At 35.5% G+C, this 12834-nt stretch overlaps 1 protein-coding gene across 5 annotated transcripts in view; it reads left to right on the top strand.

Moving 5' to 3' along the window:
- tcf12 (transcription factor 12) overlaps positions 1-12834 on the top strand; it is a 125660-nt gene that overhangs the window by 33699 nt on the left and 79127 nt on the right. For all 5 annotated transcript variants that reach the window (XM_039654362.2, XM_039654360.2, XM_039654365.2 and 2 more), the window contains exons 4-5: positions 1243-1316; positions 9886-9988. In XM_039654362.2, the coding sequence (XP_039510296.2) occupies positions 1243-1316; positions 9886-9988 (177 nt within the window). The remainder of the gene's footprint in view (positions 1-1242; positions 1317-9885; positions 9989-12834) is intronic.

Below are 12834 nucleotides of genomic sequence, written 5' to 3'. Positions count from 1 at the left end.
TGTGGCGGATTAACGGCTCCGCTGCTCTCTTTCTTTACTCCTGCCAAGAGAGCCATGCTGGACACGACCACTCGCCATGAGCTCAACATTTCCACTCCTCACGTGTACTGTGGTGTCAACCATTGGCCCTGGAAAGTGTTTTCATAAGTCCAGCAGAGAATGATGATGGGAAATACTGACCCCTCCCCCGTTTCCATTTAAGAAAATACATGGATGCATTAGTAAATAATACATGAGATCATAGATCCACCGAAATGCAGCAGAATAGCTGGACTGTTACTGTTTCACCAGGTGTATTATTTTCTAGTGTTTTGTTATCAGCTTGTTTCATTAGATTTAAACTTGGAAGTTTGCTGATGTTGATCAGTCTCATAAATACAGTCATCAGTCATGCGTCATATACTGTACACTGCAGTGTTGGTGAGGGAACATAGGACCTTCAACTAAAGGAATAGTTCACCCAAAAATGAAAATCCGTCATCATTTACTCACCCTCCAGTTGTTCCAATAGTTGTTCCAAACCTGTATGAGCTTCTTTCTGCTGCATGAATAGCCTTCATTTAATTCTATTTCAGATTTACAATACAATTTTTTTTTTTTTGTAATTTTAATACTCCAGCTTAAACCTATTTATTTAATTTAGTTGCCAAGGAAATATTTTTTAATTTTCAAGTTTAGCTTTTCTACAACTTATACTTAATTATACTTTATTTTATTTTAAGGTTTAATTTTAGTTTTACAATTTGAAGTTATGTTCTTTTAGCTTCTTTCATCTAGTTGTTTGGCAGAAAAAAAAGTTTTCCTGTTTATTTGGATTGCATATTGTTTGTTTTTCTTTCTATAAATACCTTAGAAACTCTCTATTTATTAACTGAGGTGACAGATCACCCCCTCCCCCCCCCAAAAAAAAAAAACAAAAAAAACAAAACAATTGTTTATATGCTTTAACAATACGACCGACTATATATAATTCTGTTCACAAAAACATATGGATCCGTTTACATAATTGATTTAGTTCTTATTGCATTATTTTAATATATATACTAAATTAATGGTATATCAACAGCCCAAATAATAATAAAAATAATTACTTGTATTATATATATATTAAAATTATATATATATTATTATCTGAAGCAACCTGCTGAACAATCTCTTTCTCTATTGATGTGTGTGGTTGTCGCTGTGTTAAGGTTGTATGGGGTCGGCATTGATGGAGTTGTGAATCTGTGTTTTGGACAGGTATGGATGAAAGGACAAGCCAAGCATCATGGGCCTCAGGTGGCCAGTCCAGCCCGTCCTATGAGTCCTCTAGGGTAAGACCGGTCTTGCCTCGTCTCGCCTCACCTCAACTCACTCGCCACACACACACGACAGCTACTGCAATGACAACACTACGGTGCATTTCCATTTGTCCAGTTCAGAGTTATCTGTCCTCAGCAAAATGAAACATTAGTGTCTGATTTGTTTACAGGCTTTCTGTTACCATAATATCACTACTGAGAGATGAGTCCAATTCCTCCAAAATTATTTTAGAAAGACGCCACATCTGTAGGCTCATGATGGTAGATGTGCTCACTTTACATACCGATAAGAAGAAACATAATGGTTTTAATAAAATATATGTTTAATAAAAGATGTTTCACGCAGGGTTTTCTGGGAACATTGTTCACTGTAAATGTTAAGGTAACTTGTGTTTTTACTTAACAAGACAATACATGTACTAGTAAGATACCGTAATGTGGAACACTACCGTTCAAAAGTTTGGGGACTGTAAGCTGTGATGTTTTTTAAAGCAGTCTCATGCTTACCCAGGCTGCAGTTATTTTGAAAACAGTAATAGTGTGAAAATATTGTTGCAATTTAAAATAATCTATTTCTCTATTTCAATATATTTTAAAATCGAATTTATTTCTCTGATGGCAAAGCTGTATTTTCAGCATCATTACTCCAGTCTTCAGTGTAACATGATCTTTCATAAATCATTCTAATATGATGATTTGCTGCCTAATAAATTTTTTTTTATATATATATTATCAGTGTTGAAAACAGTTGTGCTGCTTAATATTTTTGTGGAAACCCCGATACATTTTGATTAATTTAAAGCATTTATTTGAAATAGATTTTTTTTGTACCAATGTTAATAGTTTATTTGCAGTCCTTTATCACTTTAATGATCTTTGCTGAATAAATGTATTTATTTCTTTAAAAATAAACCCCAAGCTTTTGAATGGTGTATTTTAACCAAAAATTATAAGGTAATTCTTACTTAAAAACATCTTTTATAGCTTTTCTAAGATAAGAACCATATTTTATAACTTCATTTCAAAATAAAACGACATGTATTGACATGTATATAACAGTGATGAGGACTTTATTTAATAGTCAACAGTAGGGCTGGGCGATATAACTATAATTAGATAGATAAAATTATAACAAAAGTTAAATATAATGTTAATGTGCAAAAGTGGAACAAAACAGCGCTACTTGTTTGATCTGTGCCACACAGAACATTTATCAGCACATTTATCAACCTTTATCAGAAATACATTTTTCTATTAAGATATTTATTTTGTTAAAGTCATCCTGTAGTCAATCATTTTGTCCCTTTAAAACACTTTGATCACCAAAATGACATATTTAAACCTTTTTTTCCTTGAAAATGCCTAAAAATAGCTTTAATGTAACCGTCTCTCATTGATCCACTCATTGATGATCAAAAGTTGACGTGATTGGTTACAAGGTAGTTTGTGACGTCAGAAACACCAGCGATTTCAAACCATATTTTTGAGACTGTCTTTGGTTCACTGTGGTTTTTTGGAGAAAATACTTATGAATTTGTTCAAGATTTGTCTTAAAGAATAAAAAAAGAATTCTAAAAGAATTAAAAACACCACATAGACATATAAACAAAATTATAAACTTGATTTCACCACGGGGGATAATAACAGAAAGTATGACACAACTTTATATAAAAAAATTGTTTGCTAGGGTTGGGCGACATGGCCAAAATAAATTTCTGATCAAAGTGCCATTCTGTAAAATTTCCTCTGGCTTTTCTCTAATTTTTCTTAATGACTATTGATAAGCATTATAGAGCAGCTGCTCCACTCAAAGAACACACTAAAGAAAATATCTTTTTGTCTTGCAAAATCAAAGAAGAAAATGTTTTATTGTTTATTCAGTTTTTTAGAAGAGACAAATGAATGTGCACATGAAGCCTACTTGACATTATGATTATATATTAGTAGTACTCATGACAAATAACAAATGGTTGAAGTTTTTCCATGCTTGCCGTGTGTGGCTGAACCCAGTTGGTGCAAGAAGCATTGATGCATTTCAGACATACCATGAGCTCAGAATCAGATTGATTTTCATGCATGCAAATGAAATTCACCTCTTCAAAATAAGAAAAAAAAAATCAACCATGGTTGTGATTTGTATTTTACGGTGCAACCCCAGTGCAGATATCTCGCTCCCTATTTGTTTGTTTGTCTTTTCCACGGTGGTGTGTTCAGGGTGCCCTGTATGAATTTCATTTCATGTCAATCTCCTGTCACTTCCTATCAGAAATCAGTCAAATGTCAGAGGCTCTCACACCACATTGTCTTGTTTATTTCCGATGCCCTTCCCCTCAGCACTTCTATAGGCGATGGCTGCGCCCATGGCCTGATTTGAATTATAAGACGGAGACGCATGAGATATTTTTGCTCTAGGAGCATGGAAATTAGTAGTTGTGACATTGCTGGGGATGGGATCAGAAGACAGCTGTTTGCACCTCCACACACACGCACACGCACGCATCAGATAAACACAATCTGAGTGTTTAACTATACTAAAATATTGTGTGTGTCTGAGTGCTTGCTTTTCCAAAGAGACATTAGCATAAGTGTTTATCATTTACTAAGTATTTAACCTACAATATAATCATCATCATTTCCAAGCCAGTGACTTCAGCAAAGAAAATTTGCCTCACTTATTTGCACAAATGGCCATAACTTTCCCCTATATAGTGATGGATCCGTGTCCAATGCTGCATGGCACATTTTAGGCCAGAGAATGGTGAAGTTTTTGCTAAACTTGACTTTGACTCTATTCAGACAGGATTAGTTCAACATTATTAACAGAATTCATCATGTACATGCATCGCAAATCCTGTTGAAATAAATAACACTAAATGTGTGATATTCATTATGTACACCACCGTTCAAAAGTTTGGGGTCAATAAGATTATATAAAAAAATGTAAATCATCATTTCACCCAAACGTTTTGTTCATTGACAATAATAAGAAATGTTTATTGAGATGCAAATCAGCATGTTAGAATGGTTTCTGAAGGATCATGTGACACTGAAGACTGGAGTAATGATGCTGAAAATTCAGCTTTGCCAACACAGGACTAAATTTCATTTGAATATATTTTCAAATAGAAAACAGTTCAATTTTAATAATACAATAACCACAATGTCACTGTTTTTACTAATTTTTTGATCAAATAAGTGCAGCCTTGGTGAGCCATTCCAGAAACATTTACATCATGCAGACCCCCAAACCTTTTAATGGTAATGTATATAATTAAGAGAAGGTATTAAAGGGAATGTAATAAAATGAAGATTTTTCATGTATATAGTGGCCACTCTGAACTGTTCTGTTCATGATCAGACTCTCCGGATTTAAAAAACAAAACAAAACAAAACAAAAAAAATTTTAACATCAGATTGGATGTCCGCAGTACTCAGACCACAAACTGTTGTTTTACTCACATTCAATGCATAATGAATGTGCACCAGGCAGCACAAAAATACATTTTTGTTTAGTTATGGTTTTTGACAAAGGTCAAATTAAATGAGGAAACGCATTGTGAAAAAATGATATACTGTAATCATAGATGTTCCTATCCGGACATGATTAGATTTCTCACAGGATCCCAGAGTTAGATGAAAACCAGGAGGCAATTTTCTACATCATTTTTTTTTTTAAGAGCGAATATGTAAGAAAAACACAGATGTTTTCAATTCGGACATTAAAATCCCAAAGTCTGTTTGTCATAAATTTAAGCCTGGAATACACTTTTAAAACTTTAGCCCAGAATTTTGCTCAGATTTTCAGTCTGGACGTGTCTGTGCTAGTGGCTCAAAGTCAGAGCCAGAAAATCGCATGGTGTACGATGGGCACAGACTCGATCTGAGACGATTATAGAATATCAAATATTGTTTTAATTTGTCACATGTCCCCTAGAAACAAAGTGTTTCTTTGTGAGTTTGTTGTTTTGGAAAGAACTTTGAGTGTGACCCTCAGTCATTAACTTGTACATTAAGTCCGCAAATCTATGATGACTTGCGTTTAAAATCTGAACAGATTTTAAAAGTTGTGTAGTGTATTCCAGCTGCATGTAACGCTCACAAGTTACTGTTCAGACTTGATATTAATTGAATCGCAGAAGTGTCCATTGCCCATGGCTAACAACAAAGTTGGAAAGCTATTGTCTGAGGTTTTGATCTTATCGTGAGAATCTATAGCACAGTTTTTTGTGGTTTACCCTTAAAAAGCCACAAGAGCTTCAAGAGAGCTGCAGCTGGTTGCTGTGAAGTGCCTGCTAAAGATTTAATCTGCGTCTTCATCCGTCCCATTACTTTTCACAGTCTTGCTGCACTCAGATGTCCTATCCGATAACTAAATGGAGGCTACGGCTTTTGCGTATTTCTGTGTTTTCTGCAAAGAACACAGAATCCGATCGACTATCGTTTCCCTTGGTCTCTCGCACGGAAACTGTGAACCATTTTTAGCAGGCTCTTTTTCACAAAAGCGACTCTCTCTCACCTTCTCCCTCTCTGTACGCGTGTGATTAGTGGACTGTGAACAGACTGGAGCCCCGGCTAGCTGACCTTGGCCCACAGCCAGGCATCACATCTTGGGCAGCCGTGGCTTCAGGCCTCCCATCTGACAGCCCAACCACCTCTGCCGCGCACCCCGCTGTCCCGTAATGCCTCGCTCCCGTCCATCACGCCACTATCACCCATCCCCAACGCCTTAAAACGGCATCAGGGCATTCACCTGGGATGCGAAGGAGCATCTGAGATATTTTTTTCTTGAACGGAGTGCTGGTTTGAAACGTGCTAGCTATTTAAAACAGACTAACCGTTCGCCGGTGACAGCGAGAGCATGCACGACAAGCCGAGCGTTCAGAGATTACAAGGCAGCAGTGATTGATGATCTAATGCTCTCACCGATCGCCTCAACGTCTCATCTTCCCATACACTGTCCTTTTCCGACACCCTGGCAAATGACATTGGGCATTCTCGAAAGGCCAGCAATGAAAATATGGATAATAAAGAGGTTAAAGGAATAGTTCGACCAAAATCATTCCAAACGTACAAACACAATTGAGCTTCCTCAAGAACCAGTGAGGTTTGTTCTCACAGGAAAAGCAAGTAGTTGAACTCTGTGTTAACCGTATTTGATGAGCTCTATTAACATTGATTAGCCTAATTTAAATCTGTTAATAATGTAAAACAAGACTTGGATTTACGCATAGGTGGAATGACGGATATATGAAGAGTTCAGATGCCTCTAAGTGCCATTTGAAATTTTCTTCTAGAATGATCATTTTTATCAAGCTTGTATATTTAAGTTCAGTGATTTCACTTAAATGGCAATGATAATTACCTATTAATCATCGATAAAAATCATCATTAAAGAAGAAAATTTCAAATGGCATTTAGAGGCTTTTGCATCTGAACTCTTCATATATTGACAACGATATAAAGGGTCTTTGGTCAGAGAGCTATATCTTTGATATCACACTAAATATTGTAATAGAGGGTATGCGCGTGACCGTCGGCCGGAGTGCCTGCAGTTCCTCACAGTGAGTGGCAAAAAGACTGAGCGGCTATATTTGTTTTCAGCGTGAATGCCGCGAGAAAACAAACACAACACATATAAAGTGGGAAAGAGCCTTGCGATTGACTGTACAACTACAATTGACTGTTCCGGCGGGAAAGTGACATCAATGCATTCCCTCTATATGTAAATATTTCCGCAGAGCACAGTACTATTTGAAGTTATTGACTCAGAGTAATAAGGAAGTTGCATGAATAAGACAATTAAAAATCAAGACATGCGTAATGTTAAAAATAGTTATGAAGTGCAAAAAAACGTGATCTCTATGTGGAGCTTGCACATTTTACGTTTAATTTCTGTAGTATTACTTATGGACGCTCATAAAATAATGGTTATCTGTTAACCAACAGTACGATGTTTGACCAATTAATACTATTGGTTAAATGGTATAAAAAGCAATTTTTCAAGACTTTTTGAAAAAACCTTGCTGCATGTTTAAAAAAAATTGGGGGTTTTAAAAGGGGGGAGAAAAAATATAATTTGCGTAGAAGTTGCATTTTATTATTACATTAATGTACATTATATGGTAAAGTTAAATATTTCCAAACATTATAAGTACTATAAACATAGCTATAGGCTATTTTAGTTCGCCTCACTCCACAATAAATCCTTCCAATTTAACGGTATTCACAACTGAACAAGATCTAAAAATAAAAGGTTTCTTTCCATGAACTTGTTTTTGGAGGGCGTCACAAAAATGAACTGAAACTCAGCATACTACTTTTAGCAGAGTTTTTTTTCTTTCATTTTGCTAATCTGTTAATTATTTAAGTGGAATATAGTTATTCCATATATATATATATATATATATATATATATTTATTTATTTATTTATTTATATATTTATTTATTTATATATTATTTTATTCTGTTTTTCTCCGTTCACAGTGCGTTACGTGTCTGTGTGAATCCTCGTGTTATCTTGTTTATGCTGCTATTTGCACTAAACCCCTGGAAAACAGATCCCTGATTTTTGAATGGGTCACAGACACTCATTCATTCTAATTTAATTTAATTTAGATTAAATTAGAAATTAGAATTGATTTCTTAAAAAATTTAATTTTTAAATCTAATTTTTTAAATTATTTTAAATTGAATTTAATCTGATTGATTAACATTAAGTGATCAGTTAGCAAGCTTCGGTTGTCGGTTAGGGAAATAAAGAACTAAATTAACATCTCAAGTATTAATTACTAAATTAAATAAACCTACTGTACCTGAAAAGCTTAGGGTTTTTTTTATTTGTATCTTTGTCTATTTTATTTGTCCTGTTATAAGTAATTTGCTTCTTTGTTCATTTTTAATTACAAAACTTCAAGTAACAGTAATGACTATATCGCAATTTACGTTTTTATATATGTCCCGAAATAATATTTTGGTCGCATTCCCCACCTCTACTTGGATTAAACTGCTCAATTTGTATGGATTATATTCACAAAGTCTTTATGAACTTTTTGAAGCTTGAAAGTGTTGGTGGTATGGACTTTAAATGGACGGACAATAATCTTTCGAGTTTCATTAAAAATATCTTCATTTGTGGTCTGAAGATAGCAAAAAATCGTATGGGTTTGGAACAACATGAGGGAGAGTTACTGATGACAGAATGTTTTGTATTCTGCATTTTGTAATGCCTGCATCTGTGCACTGTCCTTTAGTTGGAAAGCTTATTAAATCATGCTTGCCAAATTGCTGGTGAGCGCAGTGCAGTTCTGGGGCTTGTTTTTGCCTCCCACCCCCCACCTACTGTCTCTCTTCAGGGGAGAAGCTATTAGTCAGGCAGTTCATAGCATTATTAACACAAACGGCAGGGACACGATAGGGAACCTCTCTGAATCGATTCTGCCCCACACAACACTCCACTGCCTTTGAAATTACTCAATCTTCATCTGTTTGGAAAACAGACACAAAAACAGTGATAGTAATAGTCCGTGATATATACTCTTTTAGACGGAGAAGCGGAGAAGGAAAATCCCTGAGTAATGGACAGCCGGCAACTGTAGGCCCCTCAGGAGAGAGTTAATATGGTTTGGGGGACACATTTCACTGTAGCGCCAGGCGGATTTTCACCGGCTCCAGGATTAACACAGCCACAGAGTATCTTTATTGGGGGGGACTCTGAGTTTTAAAGGCCCACACTGTGACCGATATTTAGACCTAAGCCCCCCAAAGCTGATAACGGTCATGAAAGGGCAGACCTCAGCTGCCGAGGAGAGAACCTGACTTATTTATTCGACTTTTTTAAGTACAAGCAGGCTTTTGGCATAAATACCTGATCTGTGTCGAGCTCTAGTCAACGCCTCACTTCGTCAGGTTTATGTCATCATACCGCCGTTTTGCATGCACACAAATCCTTACCAGTCTAGCACTTTTTTTAAACAATGTACAACTTAGAAATATCATCATGAATGTAGGGCGACCACAAGTAGGATTACCACACAAAACCAAAATGTTGCCTAGCAACGGCATTCACAAGCGACATCTCGAAAGATAGTAGTGACACTGATCTTAATAAAAATCAAAACACAATGCACTCGATCATTTTTAATGCTCAGAAATCTAATATAAATAATGCCTGAATTATTGTTATATCGCTTTATAGAATGGCAGTGTGTTCACATTAAAGAGAATGGGATCAAATAAACCATTTTAATGTGACGTGAATTTTGTTGATACATGCAAATGTTTTAATAGCTGTTTTTTTGTTGTTGTTGTTGTTTGTGCCCCATTAACTTTATTACAATTACACAATCGCAGCACAAGCGCTATCGTCTCTTCAGTTCTTTTGTTTGCCCATTTAATGAAATTCATTAAAGACTTTGAAGAAAGTGTTTTTTAATGAGGAGAGTGGAGAAATATCGATCGTTTCGGGGGACAGTTGACCATTTGTGCTCCCCTCTTTTCCCCCAGTAATTAGAGGAGTGTCATAGCACTCAATTAGCAGGTCCAGCTAATAATGTGTTTAATGCTGTGATCTCTTTCCTCCAGGGGTTTGGAGACAGCACTCATTATGCTGATCACTTGAGTGACAGTCGATTAGTGTCCCATGAAGGATTGTCCCCAACACCTTTCATGAGCTCCAGCATAATGGGTGAGTATCCAACCCGTTTCTCTTTCACACCCATCTTTGTGTCATCAATCCATTTAGCAATGTGTGGACCGATCAGACTTCTCTCTGAAGGCAGTCACCACAGGAAGCGCCAGAGATGGGTGAGGGTGTTGTCATGCATTTAATAATTATATATAGTCTCTTATGGTCACCAAAGCTGCATTCATTTGATCAGAAATACAGTAAAAACTGTAATATTGTGATATATTATTACAATTAAAAATAACAATTTTCTATTATAATATTTGTAGTTTATTCCTGTTATGGCAAAGCTGAATTTTCCCCATCATTACTCTAGTCTTCAGTGTCACATGATCCTTGTTCAAAGAGCATTCCAGTATGCTGATTTGATGCTCAAGAAAGATTTTTCAGGATTCAGTGATGAAAGAAACGTCAAAAGAACAGCATTTATTTGAAATGGATTTTTTTTTTTACATTATAAATGTCTTGACTGTCACTTTTGAATAATTAAAAGCGTCCTTGCCTAATAAAAGTATTAGGCAAGGTCACGCATGGTCACGGTGCGACGAGTGTTTTCTACGCGTTTTTAGGAGAATGGCACCTTAGGCTCTTTTCTATGTTTGCCTTTTGAAAAATATACATTTAAAATGATTTAATATAATTTATTATATAAGAACATATTCACGGTTCTTTTTGAGTTAAAATGAAAATCATGATGATTGCTGTTCAGTGAGTTCAGAGATTCAGTAACTGCCTTGACAGTCACTGAAGAATTTGTCAAAGTGATTCACACAGATGTGTATGGAAGCTTGTTTCCGCCATAGAATGAAAAATATAAAAGGTAATTGCGTGAATTGCGAGATATAAAGTCAGAATTGCGAGATATAAAGTCAGAATTGCGAGATATAAAGTCAGAATTGTGTGATATAAAGTCGCAATTGCGAGATATAAAGTCAGAATTGCGAGATATAAAGTCGCAATTGCGAGATATAAAGTCAGAATTGTGTGATATAAAGTCGCAATTGCGAGATATAAAGTCAGAATTGTGTGATATAAAGTCGCAATATCGAGATATAAAGTCCGAATTGCGAGATATAAAGTCTGAATTGTGAGATATAAAGTCGCAATTGCGAGATATAAAGTCAGAATTGCAAGATATAAAGTCAGAATTGCGAGATATAAAGTCGCAATTGCGAGATATAAAGTCAGAATTGCGAGATATAAAGTCAGAATTGCGAGACATAAAGTCCGAATTGCGAGATATAAAGTCCGAATTGCGAGATCTAAAGTCAGAATTGCGAGATATAAAGTCGCAATTGCGAGAAATAAAGTCAAAATTGCGTGATATAAAGTCAGAATTGCGAGATATAAAGTCGCAATTGCGAGATATAAAGTCAGAATTGCGAGATATAAAGTCAGAATTGCGAGATATAAAGTCCGAATTGCGAGATCTAAAGTCAGAATTGCGAGATATAAAGTCGCAATTGCGAGAAATAAAGTCAAAATTGCGTGATATAAAGTCAGAATTGCGAGATATAAAGTCGCAATTGCGAGATATAAAGTCAGAATTGCGAGATATAAAGTCGCAATTGCGAGATATAAAGTCAGAATTGCGAAATATAAAGTCAGAATTGCGAGATATAAAGTCACAATTATTTATTTTATTTTTATATTCAGTGGCGGAAACAAGCTTCCATAGATTCCATAGATGTGTCTTTTTTAATCTGTTCATTAATAGTCATTTGTTCATGAACTGACTTCACAACTACACCGACCAATAATATTCAAATATAATGATGTAATATTATTTATTATATTATACATAATTAATTGTATATAATATTAATTATATTAATTATATTAGTTAATATATATATATATATATATATATATATATATATATATATTTTTTTTTTTTTGCTGCTGCTGCTGCTCTCACATCTGTCCCCAATTTCTGAATCTTCCTGTGGTGTGGCTGTCTTCAGGAGTTGACCCTCCCCAGGGTGGAAGTCACACCATCAGTACAGTTTTCCATCACAAAAGACTGTCTTCTAGCTAGCAGAAAAGCCACTGGCTTCTTCCAATGGCACACTGCATTTTTGCAGAGGAGAGTGAGAAGGGAAGGGAAGGAAGGGAGAGAGAGAGAGAGAGAGAGAGAAAGAGAGTAAGAGAGGGAGGGGTTTCAGGGGTGGTAGTGAAACAAACAGATGGGCCAAAGATCATTTTACACGCACAAACCCCTTCAGCCACGGGCTTTCTCAAATCTCTCCCTTCTTTCCGAAGAGGTGTGTGAAACTCTACTGAACTCGCTCCACTTCCTCTTTTGCTTCCAAAAATGTTTCAACTAATTTTCCATCTGTATCAGTTTGTGCTTGTTTGGCCCCTTGTTTTTACTGCTTGTTTGCTGACTCCACAGACACAAAGCATAATGCACATTATTCAGCATCAAGATGACGTGCAGTGCAGATTCTGAAAGTTGCACACACTTATTTCCGTGTAATTTTGGAATATGTTGATGTTGTGGATTATTTTGTCATTGTGAAGTGCAACGTTTTTTTTTTTTGTTTTTTTTTTGCATCTATTACTGTCTATGTATATGTAGGCTATATATTATAGTGCTATCCTTCTAAAATTCTCTATATTACAGGTATTTTACGACACAAATTTTATTTTAATAAGCAGGGTGTCGTTTGTTTGTTTGTGCAGGCTTTTTCATGAAATTTGAGGTGGTCTAGCCTTTAAATTGTACATTTTATGTCAACGTTTAAGAAACGATTGTTAATTATAAAAATCTGTAGTAGCATTTCATTAGATATTTATCAGGTGAAATGGCTTGATTAGAGTCACAATGGACTCTTTATCCCTTG

This window comes from Pimephales promelas, chromosome 1 (assembly GCF_988280905.1).
Source record: "Pimephales promelas chromosome 1, fPimPro1.hap1.1, whole genome shotgun sequence".
NCBI classification, from domain to species: domain Eukaryota; kingdom Metazoa; phylum Chordata; class Actinopteri; order Cypriniformes; family Leuciscidae; genus Pimephales; species Pimephales promelas.
This window is presented reverse-complemented; position numbering and strand designations above follow the sequence as displayed.